This window comes from Paramormyrops kingsleyae, chromosome 1 (assembly GCF_048594095.1).
Source record: "Paramormyrops kingsleyae isolate MSU_618 chromosome 1, PKINGS_0.4, whole genome shotgun sequence".
Classification (NCBI taxonomy): Eukaryota; Metazoa; Chordata; class Actinopteri; order Osteoglossiformes; family Mormyridae; genus Paramormyrops; species Paramormyrops kingsleyae.
Genome location: NC_132797.1, coordinates 39,815,601 through 39,834,674, shown reverse-complemented (window position 1 = coordinate 39,834,674; position 19,074 = coordinate 39,815,601). Strand labels below are relative to the sequence as shown.

General features: G+C 47.4%; 1 protein-coding gene across 1 annotated transcript in view; it reads right to left on the bottom strand.

Annotated features, from left to right (window-relative positions):
- Positions 1–19,074, bottom strand: part of LOC111846858 (E3 ubiquitin-protein ligase SH3RF3) — a 77,785-nt gene that overhangs the window by 8,117 nt on the left and 50,594 nt on the right. Inside the window, exons 3-8 of the mRNA XM_023817535.2 lie at positions 17,959–18,054; positions 8,787–9,128; positions 7,445–7,560; positions 6,709–6,879; positions 5,948–6,180; positions 2,557–2,855 (exon numbers count right to left, since the gene is read on the bottom strand). Coding sequence (XP_023673303.2) covers positions 2,557–2,855; positions 5,948–6,180; positions 6,709–6,879; positions 7,445–7,560; positions 8,787–9,128; positions 17,959–18,054 — 1,257 coding nt within the window. The remainder of the gene's footprint in view (positions 1–2,556; positions 2,856–5,947; positions 6,181–6,708; positions 6,880–7,444; positions 7,561–8,786; positions 9,129–17,958; positions 18,055–19,074) is intronic.

The window sequence follows — 19,074 nt, the reverse complement described above, 5'->3', positions numbered from 1 at the left end:
TAGACATGCATATCTGATCCGCTGTATCATAGCTGTGAGTCTCACAAGCCCCCTGCTCACCAGGACAAGTGAAACACATGGGGACTCCCTGCTGGCTGAGGCTACAGAACATTCCAGAAGTAACAAGGCTCATCAGGTGCATCCAAGCGTGTCTCACATCCCAAGAAACATGTAATGACATACACACACATCAAATAAATCTTATTAAAATTAACTCCACATGACATGTTCCGTGCTGTCTTCAATTTTACAAGGTCTTTCACTGTGTGGTTTTTATTTTTTATAGACATCTTTACAACTTAACTGTCAAACTCACCTGCTATTTTGACATTATTGTTACACCCATTCATAAAGCTGCATGTTTACTGATTAGCTTACTTTACGGGATTACCATAGATTACTGCATGGACCTTGGGAACATGATGCATCTCAACCTATTACACTTCCTGTTCATATAGGAGCAAACACCTCTATCTACCAACCGTCCAGATGAAATTTCACACAGAAAGAAATCTGTCACTTGGAGACAAAGGGAGGGGCAGAGGATGGCATGGGGGCACATTAGAGACCACCAAACATGGTGATGGATTTGAAGAAGAAAGGGGCCGGCACCGTGATGCTCGACGAGACGACATCAAAGGACGGGAACCGCCAACAAAGTGGCCGTGGCAGATGTTATGTGGCGTGAAAAGAAACACTTTCCATGATGGGGGCTCGGGGTCTGCCTCTGCCGAGCGGGCTGATAGGGGTAGAAGGTTCCAGAACAAAGAGGAACGAAGCCCAAGAAAGCTATGCTATGTAACTGGATGTGAGGCTACATGTTGATGTGAGCTGTCATGGCGAAACTGGTGCCACCACATATGACATTTAACCATTTCCTGTTCTCATTGTTTAGGTCAGTGGTTCCCAAACTTTCTCTGTAGGGCCCCCCTTTTCTAGATAGGAACATTATTGAGCCCCCCCATTCAAACTACATAGGTTCAAACTTTATTTGAAATACAACTCCCTTTTCTAATTGAGCGAAACAAATGCAATTACAAAATACAAATGGTGCAATTTCACCACTGGGAGAAAAAAGAGCAATCAATTAAAAAATAAAAGTCCAGCATGTTAAAAAATTAAAGTTTGTCTTACGTTTACCGCATTTTTAATGATAACCGCAGGTTTCAGCCTATACTATAGCACAAAACAATACTAAATCATACCCATTAATTGATAGTCTCCCTACACTTCATGTAGAAAATTTTAAACGTCGTCACGCGTCACCATGTCACATGGTACAAAAACCTTGCAAGAACAAGACGACTTAAGACAGATCGTACAGCACCTCTCAGTCAGCTGGACAAACTGGAACAGCCTCCATGACGACACAACTTTGCCCTTATTGGCTGAAGAACGTGACGTTTGTATCCCAGGCAGTTCCGATGCGTTATCTTCTATTTCCCCCGAATATCACGTAAAGCAGTGAGAACTGGTTTTCAGTTAATTTACCTGGTAAAATAAAGTTTAAATAAATTACATAAATGCTATAATAGTACACGTAAGTTAGTGGTTTATTTATTATTAGTTACTGTAATGTTGCGCTGCTTTATTTGTTTAATCATCCTGTCTGTGAAGAGATTATTCTGCCCCTGAGGCTATCCAATTGGTGCGCCCCCCCCCCCAATACTTCTGTGCCCCCCAGTTTGGGAACCACTGGTTTAGGTGATGGTTTAATAGTCAGACATGTCACCAGAGCAGCTTCAAGGCAGGCCTCCTTCCTGCAGGGCTGTGGGTTCGAAACCAGTCCCTGGATCTGTGTGTGTACGGGTTTGTGTGGGATGCCTCTCAATACCTCGGGGTAACATGCACTGGGATCACTGCCCTTAGTGTGTGAATGTCTTTGGTCATGGACTGGCCAGAATGCCCCCTGTCCTTGCTGGGACAGACTCACTGTCACCTGTACTGGAAACACACTGGATGAGACGCCAGCCCAGCTCAGGGCACACAGACTGACTCACGCTCTGTGGGGAACTTAGTACTGCCAATTCACAGGATGACACCAGGGAACACCCACACTGCAGGGGGTGAACATTCATTGGTAGCCGTAGCCGTAGCCGAGCCGCATAATGAAGAGAGACTAGTTCCAGCTCGGTGTCAGCTCACTGTGGTTTTCCACTGCCACTGTGGTTTTCCACGGCGTTGCCAGGTTTGGAGAGCGTCAGTGATGTAAACCCAAAGAGACGCTTATTTACTGTTCACACGGTGTACATCATGACGTTTACTGAGTGCCAATTTCCTAATTTTCTAGCGCATCTGTGAGAACCACTGTGGAATGTTAGCATCAAATGCTAGCCTGTGTAAATTTTCAATACAAATCCATTGCGCTAAGCTGTTCTATAGTAATTTTTTAAGTAGGAGGTTGGAAAGTTCCGGATAACCGTTAGCTGGCAGTGGAAAAGAGCCACAAGACAGGACAGGAAAGACATGGGGGGGTTAGGGTTAGGGTTAGGGTTAACCTAACCCTATGGGTAGGATACTGCACAGGAGGAGGGCAGGACTCTGGGGTGGACTCACCTTCTCGGCCTTCTTCTCCTCGAGCTTGGGCGTGTTGGCCACGGCACCCTGGGTGTGAGCGGGGGAGGGGGGCTGCAGGGGGCCAGCCGTGCCGTTCACGGCGAGCTGGGCGGCGCTGACATTGGGCGGGGTTATGGCGGCCGCGGCGGAGGTTAGCGGGATGGCAGGGCGAGCAGTGGGGGACAGCATGGAAAGAGGGCGGGGCGATGGGCCTGGGGAGCGAGAGGGGGAGCCCTGCACTCGCAGTGGGGGCACGGCCGCTAGGGGGCGCTCTGGGCTGCCTGCTGGGGGACTGCGTACTGCAGAGGGGGTAGACAGAAAAAGAGACAGATGTCAGGATGGGGAGGGGTTGAGCTCGCTGGGCTCTTAAGAAACATCAAAAGGAGTCCTGTTTGGTGGCAAGATGAGCAGGGCGTGGGCGCCCACGGCAACCTGAGAGTTCTGCGGGCAGACAGGGCCGTGACTTCACCTTTAAGACACCTTTAAAGACCATGGCGCGATGCCGAGATACCAGCCGGCTGAAAAACACAGGTTTACAGCGAATGTAATCCAGTGTGAGTAGCTGCATGCCAGGGACAATCAGAACCAAGTGTGCAAGCTGGCCCAAGGGCTGAGGGCCATCGCTGTATGATTAACAGGGAGGTGCACAGAGGGGGCGTGGCCAAGCGGGGATAACAGCCGCTATCACCCCCCTGCTCTTACTGACTCTCTAAACACCGCACCTTGTCCTTTCCTTTTGCCAAATCTGGAACGTGCCGACTGAATATCGAAGCCCCCTGACAGCATGCCCCCCCCCCCCCATTGAACAGGTAGATTCTCTTTCTTCTGTCCTTTAATTAGGTGATTCAACCAGCTTCCGAACAGCTAATCTGTCCTCCCAACCAGTACCCCCTCAGGGGGTTCCGTCCCGCAGTACGGGGGTTCCCCTCAGGTCGACGGCTCCGCTGTCCCGGCTGCAGGACACAGAGGAGGAGACCTTTGTTCCCAGGGCTATTCAACTCCTCAATTCTCAGACTTCTCTTCCCCCCCCTGCCTCCCTGCACTGGAACCCGTCAGTCATTCTGCACTTGAGCCCCCCCATGCCCACTAACAATCCCTCCCTTTACATATTTATCAGTTCTTGTCTACCTGATTGACTGCAATTTTGCACAGCATCTTTCAAATACTGTTTCACTTTATGTCATTGTGTCCTGTCCTTGTTCAACTGTCCTGTGTGCCTTTAATTGCCCCTCGGGGACAAATAAAGTTATGTGAATTTGAATTCAGCCGCTGGGGTCCGGCACAACCTGGTACCCAGAGGGACGCCGGCTGTAATTACTGCCCCCTACCCCGACAGACCTTTCATTACTCCAGGGCTACTTATCTGGGCTGTAAAACGTTTTAACAAGACTCCGCAGATCACCTGCTGTTAACATATGACTCCACATTAACCTTTCAAACTGTGGGCATCGAGCTGGGAGCCTTAGGCACAGACTGCGTTTATCACGCACAGTGAGGTGTAGTTATTTCCTGGACCTGATCATAGCACCTCTGAGGAATGGTACAGACATTGTCCTGGCTATGTTACAGTATTAATGTGGCTTAACTAACTAAATATATTCTCATCCTTCATAAAGGATGACATAAACAAATCACTTACTCATTTTAAAATGAGATTTAAAATATGCTCCGAATTAATATTTCTGACAGCAGCATTAGAATTTGTAATGACAGGATAATTACAGACACTCCTCACTTAATGACCGAGTTCCCAGGACTAGGTCGTTAAGCGGATTGGTCGATAAGTGAGTGGCTGCGCCTTAGCGATATTTCAAGCATTTATAACATTTTTAGTATATTTATAAATGTTTATACAGTAGTGTACTGTATACTGTAATAAACAGAATAGAGGAAATCAGCTCTAATATACAGTATATTACTTAGGTTTGTATAGAGTAAATTCCGGTAATCGTCTTTATTTATTCTGAATAAAGGTCTAAAAGATACTCCAACTTGATAACTTTGTTTTAATCTGCATAATATCTTGATGCTGAGATGCCACGCTGCCGTTTCCATGGCCAAAGTTCTTGTACGGCGTATGATACTGACTGGTTGGAGAGCCTGTCGTACTGTAAGTCCACCAGTCGTTAAACGGGTGGGTCGTTAAGTGAGAAGTGTCTGTATTATTTGATATTTTTATCTGAGTTATCTGCTGTTCTGTAGATGGACCAGTTGAAAAATACCTCTTTGAACACTAAGCTTGCCTGTCTACCATTCCCTTACCCACGCCTGCTCTAAGCCAGGACCTGCCTGAAGGGTGTCCAGCAGAGGGCGCAGCGCAACGGGCAGACGGTCTGGCAGAGATCGCAAAGGGGGCCAGACAGACGAGGGTGGGGAGGTACCGCTTTATAGCGTCTGAAGGCCAGCGAGCACCCTGGCCTGCCTCCAAATGGCGCGCTTGAAGGTAGCGCTGGCAGAGGGCCAGGGTAGGGGGGGAGGCCTCCATCCTGCTGGGCTCGCAACACTGCACCCGATTCACTGGGCCGGACAGCAGCGGGCCCATCTGGGCCAACCGCCTGCCAGCCAGGAAATCCAGGGGGACCCTGCCAGCAGCGCACAAGCAGCTCCTTCATTAAGAAATTAATGTTTGGTTGGAACACGATGCAGCGGGCTGAGGTCAATCCAGGGTCAGCTGCCGAAACACGACCACTGTCCTGAAGACGCTGCCACGAGCCAAGGAGGAAATCCATCCATAGAGAGCCTTGCTCCTTATGTTTCAACGGCAGTCGGCAATTACCCCCCCTTATTTTAATACTATCTGGGTGCACTAACCCACCCTAAGTAAGAAATGTTGGGCATAATAATCAGCTCATTATTAAAGAACAAGAGGAACCGATTACTGAAGTGAATGTTAGGACATGGTAGGAGAATGAACACAGCAAATATATGGCAGGGTTCTTTCTAAAGGGATTTAAATAGAAACCCACAATGGGACAAGACTCCTGTTTCAGAGCTATGGGCAGGCTGGCTGAAAATAAACAACCATGTAACAGCATTCCGCTATATAACCTCCTGGCTCGGCAAGTTTCAGCAGCGCCCATGAGGCTCAGGGTTAACTGCTGTTTAAAGCAAGTGCCTTAAAGTTACATAAAGAAACACTGAGTAAACTGCATGTATGGTGAGACTCCGGCACCCAAGATGCATGAATGTTAAAACACTATGATGAATGTTAAAAAAAAAAAAAAGATTAAGGCACCTGACCGCAGGCACAGTAAAGTTATTTTAGCATGGTTTAAAAAAACAACAAAGACATTACAGTATAGTCGTTTATGCCGTGGTTTTATACTAGGTAAGGAGAAGCCGCCTTTGGCGGTGAGAGCGGGCCGTCTCTACATGGGCTCCAGTCACTCACCCAGCTGCAGGCCCGGCCGCGTCTGTCCGGTGCCCGACTGGACGCCCCCCACCCCACGCAGGCAGTTCTTCAGGTGAACGGCGGCAGGGGGCAGCTGTGGAGAGGATGCGGCAGAGGAAGGGCAAGAGGAGGAGGGCAAGGGGCCGGCGGGGGAGCGTGACGAGTGCCCCGGGGAGCCCCCCTGGACGGAACCGGAAAGGCAGGTGCGGGGCTGCCCCACCGCGAACGAGGCCCTGTGGGAGGGGGACAGGGGCCAGATTAACAAGGGCCACACAGCGGAGGTCTGGGCAGTCGCTTCTGAGTCGTACTACAGTGAATAAAGGACAGAATCTCCACGAGCGTGACACCATCATGCCATCTCTCACGCCCTTATCAACCCCAGGAAGACCCCCAGACCCTGGCAAGGGGCATCTGCCAGGGGGAGCACCTTCTGAGGACGTGTCGACATAGCAAACCACTGTCACCCCCCACCCCGGTGGAAAACTACAACCAACACCCCACCATCATTTTTTATCACCGATCTCCAAAATGTCACCCTGTCTTTCATTCCTCCACTGCTGGCCATGATGTGTCTGCCTTCCCCCTCCCAGCTCAGATCCCTGAGTTGGCATTTTGCTAATTCCCAGGAGCGAAGCTCTTACTGCTGCAACATGCACGCCGTCATTAAGGTGCTGGATTTACCGCTCTGTCCTTAAATCCGCACTGGTCACCACCCCCTTCATCTCATCCCGAATGGGCCCTGCAGTTTGACCTCCAGATACCTGGACACGGGGGTGACGTAGTTCCCTGGGAAGACTCCGGAGGCGCCGCTGCGCAGCGACGTGCCCTTGAACCAACCGTCCTGACACTTCTCAGTGACGCGGTACATCTCGCCCTTGCGCAGCTCCAGCTCGTCGGCCTTCTGGGGTCTGTAGACGTACATGGCCAGATATCTGCGGGCAGAGGGGGGGCATCAGCAGATGGGCCTACGGTAGGGGGGGGGGGGTAGGTTATGGCACATCAGCTGAGGAGAGACCAAGAAGAACACACTGCAATCAAAGACAAAGCAAACAGCAGCTCCTCTGAACAGCCTAGGAGCCCATGAGGGGAGCCCCCTCCCTGGGTAAAGACAGCTCACTGCCGGGGTTTATGTTAGGGGTGCAGGCTCCTCCCGCGCAGAGACGTCACGTAACACAGCCAGAACTGGGGCGCTTCAGATGAAACAAAGGAACCGTCCGAGGCCAAGGCAACGGGAGCGTACAGCAGGTGGCGGTGTGCCCGGTTACACTGCGAGGACGGCCCGGAGGTGTGGGGGGGGGGGGGCAGAGGGGCTAACGTTTATGCTTCTCAGCAGACTTTCGTCATGTAACTATGAGAGACAGGTGGTTTATTAAAGAAATCCCCCCCCCCCTATATCTAGCCGATAGTAAATAAGAATACATTAAATTCCAAGGGGGTGTAGCGGCTGTCTAAGGGACACAGGGGATGCATCGGTGACGATGAAGCTTTCACACTCACATGTTCAGGGGCAGCTGCACCTTTGCGGCGGTCAGCAGGTCCCCCGGAGTAGGAGAGCCCCTAGAGGGCGCCACCACTGCTGCCACGGGGGTCCCAACAAAAGAGCAAGAGGAGTCCTGTGGGAATAAGAAAGCTGTGGTCAGCCTCATCACAGGGCAGGATGGTACCTGAGGTCAGGGATGGGCTCTAGCTGTAGGCAGGCAATCGCCAAGGTCCCCCAAATCACCTACCTTGTGGAGGAAGTGAAATGATCATCAATGATCCTGGGAGGGGGCCACCCAAGTAATGGTGTGCTGACCCTGCCTGCGGCTTCCTTAAATACTCTACCCTCTGTGTGGTGGCACCACACGCCACATGCTAAACTATCTGGCTTGCATCTCTCCCGGCATTTGGGACACGTCAGTTCCAGTGAGCTCGATTTCTAGGAGCGCCCGTCTCTCCAGAGACAGCAGCGACCGTCTGCAACACCTGTAAGCCGCCGTCAGCGTAAACACACATAGCACAGAGCCCCGGGGCCTCTGGTGTATGAGCTGGGGAAGTTCATAAAGCACAGGTAGGGGGGCAGGGGGACTGGAGAGACACCAGACCTGCCGAAAGTCTGCGATCCCGGCAGAGACAAACCCCAGAAGGTTCTGTGGATGAACGGCATGGGCTGTCATTTTCTAGGCTATGCACAGCAAACATCCCATCTGTGTAGTGTACAGCGCTCCAGCTCTAATTGACATTTACAATCACGGCCCTGTTGTTACGCTGAATTATAATTATGCAAATCCTAGCCTGGGATATGATTAATATTAGTTATCGTGTACTAACTAGTTAGGATTCTATTTCTTGTCAATTAAAAATGAGATTTGCCCTCATTAAAACTGACAGCACATGACACCGTTAGTCATACATCGTCATCCACAAAACATCTACATGTCGGGGGGGGGGGCAGCACCATGGGAATGTGTGTCTCCTTACGGCGATCCCTGCTTGCTTGGGTCCCTCTTGCATGGCTTGGATATCCCAAGTCCTGATAATGGACGCATGCCCGACCAATAACTGATAACCCACATGCTGTCATCTGATGTATACGTGTGTGTGTGTGTGTACGTGCGCACATCTCTCACAGGTCCTGGCAGCTACATACAAACAAATCCACGTCATTATGGCCTCTTCATTTTGTTTTCTCTGAGACAAAACAAAACAAATGTACGCTTGTATACGGAAGAACGTGGCGACAAGAAGAATCGGATTAAAGCCAGCCCTCTGTGACCGCGGGAGTACATTCATCACACCGGGCAGAATCGCTCACGGGGGGGCCCATCACGTGTGCATAAGAGACTAAAGGCCGGCCTACCTGTGAGGGGGCGCTGGAGGACAGGTGGGGGCAGTCGGCGATGCGGGCGGCGGCGCGGGGGTCCGACGCACTGATAAGCACGGGCGCGCTGATCTCCATGGAGTGCCGGCTGCAGAGTGCCTGTGCGGTGCGCTGTGTGATGCTTAGCGCCGTGAATGAATGTCTCTTCTTGGCGTTCTTCTTGCCGTCGATGCGGCGGTTGATGGCGCTGGCCGGCCCGCCGCCATTCGGTGTGGAGCTGAGCCCCGGACTCAGACCTGCCGTCAGGCCGGGATCGGCACTGAACCCGGACACGCCGTTCGGCTTGTCCATCTCTATCAGCTGCTTGGCTGTCTCGTTGAGCTGGGGGCGCAGAAGATAGCAGTGGTGAGCTGATGTGGAAACTTTGGAAATGGAATCTTTTCTGAAAGCAAATTTCAAACATTACATGAAAATTTCACACATAAAACGCGGCTGTGTGTTTTTTTTTTTTTAACATTCATCATAGTGTTTTAACATTCATGCATCTTGGGTGCCGGAGTCTCACCATACATGCAGTTTACTCAGTGTTTCTTTGTGTAACTTTAAGGCACTTGCTTTAAACAGCAGTTAACCCTGAGCCTCATGGGCGCTGCTGAAACTTGCCGAGCCAGGAGGTTATATAGCGGAATGCTGTTACATGGTTGTTTATTGTCAGAGGAAAATGAAAGATCGATATGCGGACCAGATTTAATAATGAATTAGAAACATATCAGTACCAAGAGACCTCTTGTAAGTGGTGAATGAGCCAACAAAATCCCACTATGGCTGATCGTCCAGTGCAGTCATCTCTGTTATTTTAGTAGCTGTGTCTTTAGCTCTGATGTACGGAGCCCCCGAAGTGTCATACAGACTTCGAAGAAAATAACTTGTGCGCACAAAATAAAATAAAAATCACTCTATGGGACTTCGGGGGCTCCGTAATGATGTTGCTTGAATATTGATAAAGTTTAAATATTGGTCAGCAATATCAGCCAAGAGTAACACAGAACGACACCGATGTCTTGATTTTTGTCTTGATAAAATTTCCAAACACTGGATGGACAATTCTCACAAGGCAGTTGTCTGCAGCTACAGGGATCCATACCAGGAGCAGAATCTCCAGCTCTTCAGCATGAGCTGTAATGTGTTTTTACTGTGTTCTTGCTTGTAATTATTAGCCTTTGACTGCCAAAAAGAAGAGAAGCACAGATCACAGCCTAATCTCCAAGACACGGCACAAGACCAACCCTGCAGAACATCGGCGTCACCACTGCGTAAACATAAACCCAGCTGCCTACTTTTGACTGGTGGGTACACAGATGTAGGTGACATGCGTGTGGGTACAGGGGTACGGGGGGGGGTGAGGCATGGCTGACGATCAGGGGAGACGCATCTCACAATCAAACCCTTATTAGTGTAATTGGCATAGTGATAAATAACAGTGCTTTAAAAAGCACGAGGTGAACTCTCCCTGGGAGGCGTCATTAATCTGTTAGCGCTGCGGCTTTCAGTGCCGTTCCAGGGAGATAGTTAACAAGTGCCCCTTGCAGATCTCACTCTGTAACCGCACATCATCATCCAACAAAAGCACCTCGGGGAAAGACTATGAATCCAGCAGCCGTAGTCCAGATAAATTACGGCACAGGAGACCCTTGACAGGTTTTGTTAATTGGGAATCACCCTCCCACTGACTGCAGGAGCGACTGGACTATTAAAGGCAAAGCAGCACATGGCCACTTCACCTCAGCTGCTAGCATCAATAAAACAGCAGGCACACAGGCAGAGAGACACCTCACTGTGGGACTGGTGGGACCAAGGTTGGACTTATGCACAGGTTTACCCAGGCTGAAGCCCAGGGGCCTCCGCTGAAAAGAAGCCTAAACAAACGTTATTTTATAACATTTTAAATGTAGAGTTCTCACCCGTGCCTAACTAATTTTTAAATCTTATTGTCAAAAACTCCCTCCCAACAAGTCGATTAGTCCAGGGGCCTGTGATCATATTAATGTTTCTCTTCTGACAGCCCAGTGCCCCAAGTTGTTAGGGGCCCCAATTTTTTTCTATGCTGTAAGTAGGGCCCCACTAATGACTTTAGCCCAGGGGCCCCTACCCCCCTAAATTAGCTCCAAGCACAGTTATTGCAGAATGGGGCAGAAATGATACCCCCTCTACATGTCAAAATGGAATGGATGACAGCACTCGTCACTAGTAGGATGGTTATGTGACACTGTGTCGGCACCTGACCCAGTCTCACAGAGGCAGTGACAGACGGGGGGGAGGGGCTCATTAAAAACACAATGCACACCCCCCGCAGACACTAGGAATCATACATGAGTGAAACTGGCAGGTGTTAAAGGGCACCTGGCACAGGGGGAGGGGGGGGGGGTGTTACCAAGGCGACCAGATTGTCGTGTAAATCATAGCACCTTAAATCACGCGCCGCCCACAAAGACCCTCTCCATTTACAGACTTACACTCAGACCATCCCTCCCTGTGCTCTCCACATATCAAAGTAGCTGCTCACCAATTGCAAATGGTTGCTTTCAGTCACAGACATGAAAGTTAAGAATTTCAGCCGAAAACAGCCAGCTCAGAGCTGGCACCAAAACGTCTTTGAAGAAATCCCTCTTCCACCCACCCTCCCCCCCCCCCCCCCCCCGGCCCCCCTGACTCGGCGAGAAATGCTGACAGCCAATCCGGCAGAGAACGGGCCCTGGGATAGGCAGAGATCCATCACTGCTAACATCCTCGGTGATAACACCCATCTCAGGGTCTACACAGCCCCCCCCCACATCTCCGTCTCTGAGTCAAAGTCAATCCAAGGGCCTCTTCCTTCCACTGGGCTGCGGCAGGCGCCATAACACACTTTCCCTCTCATTGAATCCATGCCTCTCTTCCAGAAAAGTCAGTCGCAATATTCAAACAACAGGAATTCTCTCATTAGGTCTTTTTTCTTTATGGATGCCGCCCAGGGGAATTGTAAACAGACTGTTTGGATAGAGAATTAAAAAGATGGCCGGACCCCTGGTGCAATGAAAGGATTACCGTGATGGCAAATTTACATATTAATTAGTATTTTGATACAATTCAAATCATATGCAAATCAGAGGTGATTGATTAACCCCTACAGATAGCAGTACCCCTCCCAAGGGAGAGTGCAGAGGGCTCCTCTGAAGGTCAGAATTAGCATATTTACATTAAGGATATGGTTACCATTCACAGCAAACAGGAAGTGGCTATCCTCTGCTCAGACAGACCGCCACAGAAAAGCCAAACAGTATACAGTAAATACATTCATAGGCAAACTTTATTACAGAGGTAGAGGCATATTAATATTTATTAACCATTGGTTATTAAAATACTAACTACATGTTGTAATCATTTTGTAGTTACAGTAATTAGGATGATTTACAGCCATATTAATCGTGGGCCTACAGTGATTCTCCAGCGTGGGAGTTGAGGCAGTATATCATTTTATATTCATTGGTGTATAATCCTACACACGCCCATACAAAAAAAACACATACATTTTAAATGATCATCAGAAATGAATAATAAAAATATACAAAAAGGCAAAGTCCTTTACAATGCTTTTGCATGAGCGCTGAATGCGTTCTCCTAGACAATCATAATAATTTTCTTCCTTGCTGTTTAAATCACTGCAAGATGGGTGTGTGAGAAATTTATGAACTCCTTTTTTGTTTCATAAATACCCCTATATTTATTATAACACAATGACATCGCTATATTAAACAAAATACTTTTAAGATTTATTTTCCTGCCATCCAGATCCTTTTGTTGTATCTGTTCTTCTGACCAGATGGCAATTTTTTTTCTTTGTTTATCGTTGTTTTCTGAGTTCACAACTGTTTTTAAGGCGGTGTTTGTATTGTGTTCCAGCAGCAAGCTATTTGCATAACCAATCAACAAAAAAAGTGTCCCACCCCAAAGTACCAAAGTACTAAATAAGTACCCCAGCTGGTTTGGTACTTTAGGTATTGGAACCTTTGGTACTGGAACTCGACCGGAAGTCAATGGAAAAGGGAAAGTACCGAAAGTACCATACCAAAAGTAAGGTACAGTCGAACTTCGTTACGACGTACCTCGGGGGACATTAAGAATTTGTAAGTTATAACCATAGTACGTTGTAACCAAGTCCCTCAAAATGAATGATATAACACAAAATGTATATAAAAAAACTTTTATAAAACACCCCTCAAGTTGACACTATGACATACAGCTTGTGTAGTTTGAAGAATATAGTTCCTATTCTGAATAGGAACTATATTCTTCAAACTAGGTTAATATCAGTTACTCATAGACAGCCGACAAAACGCAAAATCCACTGCCGGCTTATCGTTCAAATCGTCTTACTGTAACCTAATGTCAAACCGAAATTATGCACCTGTATGATTCAATTGGCTGAAATAAATTTCGATACATGTGTTAAACACCTGTCTTTTGTTAATTTCTTTCACTATATGTCACACAATTACCCAATAACCACATGATCTTGTTTGCGTTATGTATGATTGTGGAGATTGTACTCCTCGCCAATCCATTATCCTCGCTTAGTTTTGTTTGCGAAACCCCTTTACGATAATTCTGAATTATTTCCACCTTGTCGGTCAGCAAAATCTGTTTCCTTTTAGCAGGCATCTTGCTTGATATGCGGCAGCATGACACCATGCAAAACCATGAAAAAACGGGGGCTGCATGCAAGGAGTCCGGCCGGCGTGGAATGCTTCGTGAGGATAGGTTCATACAGTTAGGCGTTGCTAAGCGATGTAGATGGCCGGCAACAGCCAATTCTGAATTGTGCGCGCGCTCGGAAGATGAGGCTGTACATTGTAACGAAGGTCAGTTTGCCTATTTTCCTCTGAAAATCATACGTTATATCGAAGTTTACGCTGTAAAGGTGTACGTTCTAAGCGATACCGGCAAATGGAATAATGCATTACACGAATTCGGGACATTGAAATTTGAACGTTGTATTGGTGTAAACGTTATAAACGGGGTACGTTGTACCGAGGTTCGACTGTACCTGGTGCAGTGGAAAAGGTTCTGGCCACTAGGGCTGCAACTAACGATTATTTTGATAATCGATTAATCTGTCGATTACTTTTTCGATTAATCGGATGGGGGGGGGGGGCAAAAAAACAATTTGATTTCCAGCAATTTTTAATAACCCAGTCTGTCTTTGTACAAAAGTTGTTTCCAGCAACTCACATAAAAAACAAATGTATGCTACATTAAGAGTATACAAAAAAAATTAATAATTTGTAGCAGCTGAATCAACGTAATGAAATACACAAAATCTTGTTTTATAAAGTGCAACCAGCATGGTGCTTTAGATAATGTATTCAGTACTCCAGTTTTTCAATGTAAAAGCACAGACTACCGCTGCTGCTACTAAGAATATTATTAAATAATTGTATAATGTTATTTAATGTTGATACACATATATGACAAGGGGAGAGAGCACGCCAGCGAGTCTGTCTGCATTTATTACGGACAAATAAAGTAAACATTTATTGCGAAGAAAAAGCCTTTTCCGCATCTTACGCTAAAAATTACTGAGCAACGCAAATAAGACGATTGGTGACGAAAAACCCGTGAACGGCAGGCGGCAAATTTTGTTTTAAAACGTGTCCGGTTGTTTCAGCATACTACAGTGATGAACTGTAAATAAGATAAATAACATAAGGCTATTTAGTTTGTTTAATAAAAGGACAAGATATAAACCTGTTCTATCGGAAAGGTAGCCTTAAATGACTTCTGTTGCGATCTGGAGCTATATAGAAAATGAAATTAAATAAAATTAACTTGGGGCGCCCACCTAATAGAATGGTAGGGTAAACACGTTGTGGTATACTGTATGTAGCCGCATTTCTAGCCCCATAATAGCTGATTGTGTTGACAACCACGACTTCCCCTGCGTTCATTTAAACACACGTGCGTGTGTGAAGGGACGGGGCGGGTAACGCGGCCGGCAGTAACGCCATTGGTTGCAGTTATTAGTTATCCAATCCGACAGTAAACGGCTCATTAATAAGAATATTCTCAGAGTTATGGTCTCGAAATAAAATCCCGAGTCCTTGACAAGAACGAGTACAAATACGGCTGCTTCAAAGACAAGATCGAGACTGGTCTTGAGTACTACAACATTTGATATTACTATAAATTTCTATCGTGAAGAAATGAAGCAGTGGTGTAGTGGTAACAAGAAATTTAAGGTGGGTAAACTATATGCACAGCAGTAAAAACGGTGGGTAACTATATCATTAACATTAGTGATCTTAAAAAAGGTGAGTAAAAGCTGTTTTGTAAATTTAAAAGGTGCGTAAATGGCGTTTATGTGCATTTACTTTTTTCTTTTATGGCGGTCGGAATCGGTTTTTGTGCATTACTGCCACCGCGGCTTTGGTTAGCTTACTGCTCCCAAATTAGGAGGTTGCCACTGTACTTATGTGTATAATAACGTAGACCCAACTAATCGATTATTAAATTAGTTGGCAACTATTTTAATAATCGATTTTAATCGATTAAATCGATTAGTTGTTGCAGCCCTACTGGCCACACAAAAACCCTCCCCTGATTTGTTCCAAATCCCGTGACTGGAAAACTCCAGAGGAACCCTCAGATGTGCCCGCTGGCCATGGGCCAAGCCGAAAGCGGGCCATCGGCTGCAGCAAGGGCGACGGTGAGTGGTATGAGAATCTGTCACCAGTCGAGATGGTCCACCTTCCAGTCACTTTGGGCGGCGCTCAGAAAGAGAGCTGCCCGGTATTATTACGCTATATAGTGGTGCTGGCTGCAAAACTGAGCAAAAGTCAAAGAAAGTGAAGTTTCAATGATCTTTACATAGGTGTAAAACTACGGTACTATGTCTAAGTGTGTCAGCTTAACCATTTTAAAACAAAACCTCTCATATAATCACTCCAGTACTTTCAGCATCCAATTCACCAATGGACATGCAATGCACCACAACCCTAACTTGTTTGGATAATCAATACCTCATCGAGAAATTTAATTAACTAATTAATTAATTGATTGATTGATTGATTGATTGAGCTGGTGGTGAAACAATTGCATGGAATGGCTGAGGTACCGCTGAGGAGAGGTTTGGGAACTGAAGCGGTGTTGATCTAGCTATCCAACAAGATATCAGTTACTTTTTGGAGAACAGAAGAAATTCTTGCTATTTTTTATTGTTATTGTTAATTTACATATTCTCTATTTTTAAATAAGTAGCTTGAGACATTTTCTTTGACTGCCTAAGACTTTTGCAGAGAACTGTACGTCACACAAGCTGTACACTGGGGTAACAGGAGTGGATTAAAAAAGAGGATGAATGGAAAATTGTAGCCACTTCATATTTAATCTTAGATGTTATGGAAAGATAAAACATCCATTTCAATGTCTAGTTTGCTATACCGTGGGACCTAGAGCCACGCGATGTGGGTCAAAGGTCAGAGTACCGCAATCTGCTGGTGGGCGTGGCCTCCTGCCAACCGTATAGCGCCTCACAAAGCACAGCTACTCCCTGCGAAGATAGCCTCACCCACTCAGGGCTCTTGCTCATTACTGACCTCTTAAACATCTGCCTGACTGAGCTGAATAACACTTTAAATGACATTAAAATGACGAAATGTGTTTTTGCGCGTACTTACATAATTACAAAATGGACTCTTTGGAAATATATTTATATTTGAAATTATTTCTTACAGTAATCTGTGCTACATTGGCATCCATCCATCCACCAATCCATCCATCCATTTATCCACTACAGGCTCAGGAGGAGCTGGCAGTACATCTCTGGTGTCATACGACATGCTGTAGGGTCACCCTGTGTGGGATGTGATTATCCTAATGCTAAATGAATGAAGTAAAATATAAATACCTGATTAAATCTGAAATAATTATAGCAAATATAAAGCTGCACAAACTCTAAATGCAGCATCCCAGCCCTATGCTCAGAGGCGCAAAGCACCCCCCATCTGCCATTAACGCACCTTTTACGCCCCACAAAAACCATTACCCACCCTAAGAAGGTTAAGGCAGAGAAACGGAGCCCCCTAATTAAGTTACGGTTATGAAAGCAGAGCTCCAAATGCAGCACCTGCCCCCTCCAGCTCAGGAGGGCCTGTTCAGTCCTCACCCGCCTCAGCGTCAGGCCACGCCCCTTCCATTACACCCTCCCCAGGGACTCATACATTATACCAGTGTTTTTCAACCTGGTCCTCGGGGACCTCCAGACGGTCCGCATTTTTGCTCCCTCCCAGTCCCTCCCTGCTATAAATGTGGACTGTCTGATTGACCTGGACCCCAAAGACGCGGCCTGGGGACAACGGGTGTGGAATATGGGATTAATAACGGAGCCTTAATTATTGATGCTGCACTGGTGTGGGAGCCCCTTTTGCACTTGGAGAAACCGGACACACTGAGGCGGGAACTGCTGGGAAGGGCACAGAGGGGTGGGGGCGGCAGTTAAATCCCCTCAGCTCATTTTAACATGCGTTTAATAGCACATTACGTGTAGCCATTTTCATCCGTTACAGACAAGTCTCAGAAACGGCTGCCACCTTCCCAGCTGTGACAAACACCCTGCAGGCAGGCCGGACAGCCCAGCTAATGAGACACAACCTACCGAACTCACTTCCTGGACTGTGAAATTCAAAAACGTACCTCAGGCATTTAGCCAGTTAATCCCACGTGTCACTGCAGGGCAGGCGGGGATCTGGGGTACCAGGTAACCAGTGTCCACGGGCCCATCACCCTCTAAGTATGCGACTGGCGTCCCTTCAGCAGCTGCACAACTGAGCGCTGCGCCGTTTCTCCTCCAATAAAGGACTCATCTGCAGAGGCGGACACACCTGCCCTCACACAGCCCGTTCCTCCCCATTACCCAACACCAATGCCCCCCTCTAGGAGGCCTCAGCTACAGCTACTCTCCCCCCGCGGGTTTATGTGATTCAGATGGGCAGTGACCTTCAGTGCAGCTCAGTGCATGCTAGGCCTCCGCATTTCTGATTTACGACATCATTTCCTCTGCGCTTCACGCTCAACAGACTCAATAAGCCAAGATGAACAGACTCATGGGAACAGCCACAAGGCCACCGTAATGGTGTCCCGTAGGAACATGCTACATGAGGGCGGGGCTGAAACTCACCTCCACATACAGGATGGGGAAAATCCCAATCTTATCTCCCAGCATTCCCTCGGCCCAGTTGTCGTCCACTCTTCGGATCACAGTCAGGATTTCATCCTGCGGGTCCAAATCACCCAGAGATGAGAGTGAGCTTGAGGGTCAAGAGCAACTTTAAATGAGTGCAGGAACTTAAATCTTTGTTATTAACAGGGGGGTAAATACATAAAATGAGAATCGGGGTGGGGAACATGGATGAACCATCACAAAGAAACACATCATCTAGGTCAAGGAAACATCAGCATCAGGACATATAATATCAAAGAGCAGCTGAGTGGAGGGCAGGGGAGTTGACAGCTGTCACATGACTGGACCGTTTGAAGGACCGTTCCATTGGCCACCACAAAATGGCGACAAACACGTCGAGGTTCACAGTGTCATCTGTCAAAAACAGATAAATACATCATACAAGTGTGCAAGTGACGCCTTAATCACATTCAGAGAAGTGTTGAGCTCCTGTTACTGTGTGATACAGCATAATGACGCATCCATCCTCTAAGCAGATACCCAGGTCAGGGTCACAGGGGGTGGAGCTTATCCCGAGTAGCACAGGATGGAAGGCAGGGGACACCCTGGATGGGATGCCAGTCAATTAAAGGGCACCAGGCCGGGCAGCATGCTGATTTTTTGTATGGCTAAAGCATGTTTTTTCCAGCTCTAGACTACTGAATGTTTATTTTATTACAAAAATAAATATATAATCATTCAGGTCGCTAAGCCAGACTCGGTACAATGTTTTAATATCATCAAAGAGGCAACAGCAGGTGATCAACAGTAGCATCCTCATTCGAACCCTTGGGTAGTGGCTTTTAAGGGGTAGGAAAAGCATGCAGCCTCAAAGTACAGGGATACACCTGCTCCCATCACGAGGTGAATGGGAAAGTGTTTCACTTAATTTCTGGACTTAATTAACTAGCTTAATTAATTGCTTAGGCTTTCTGCCACATTGCTATGCTGGGTGGTTGATTCCTGGGTTACTGGTCCATCAGGGACGGAGCAAGTCTGGGATTGTGTAACCAGGGGAAACTTGCCCCGGAGCTCCCCCCACAGGCAGAGCAAGGCCACTGCTAATGATGCCAG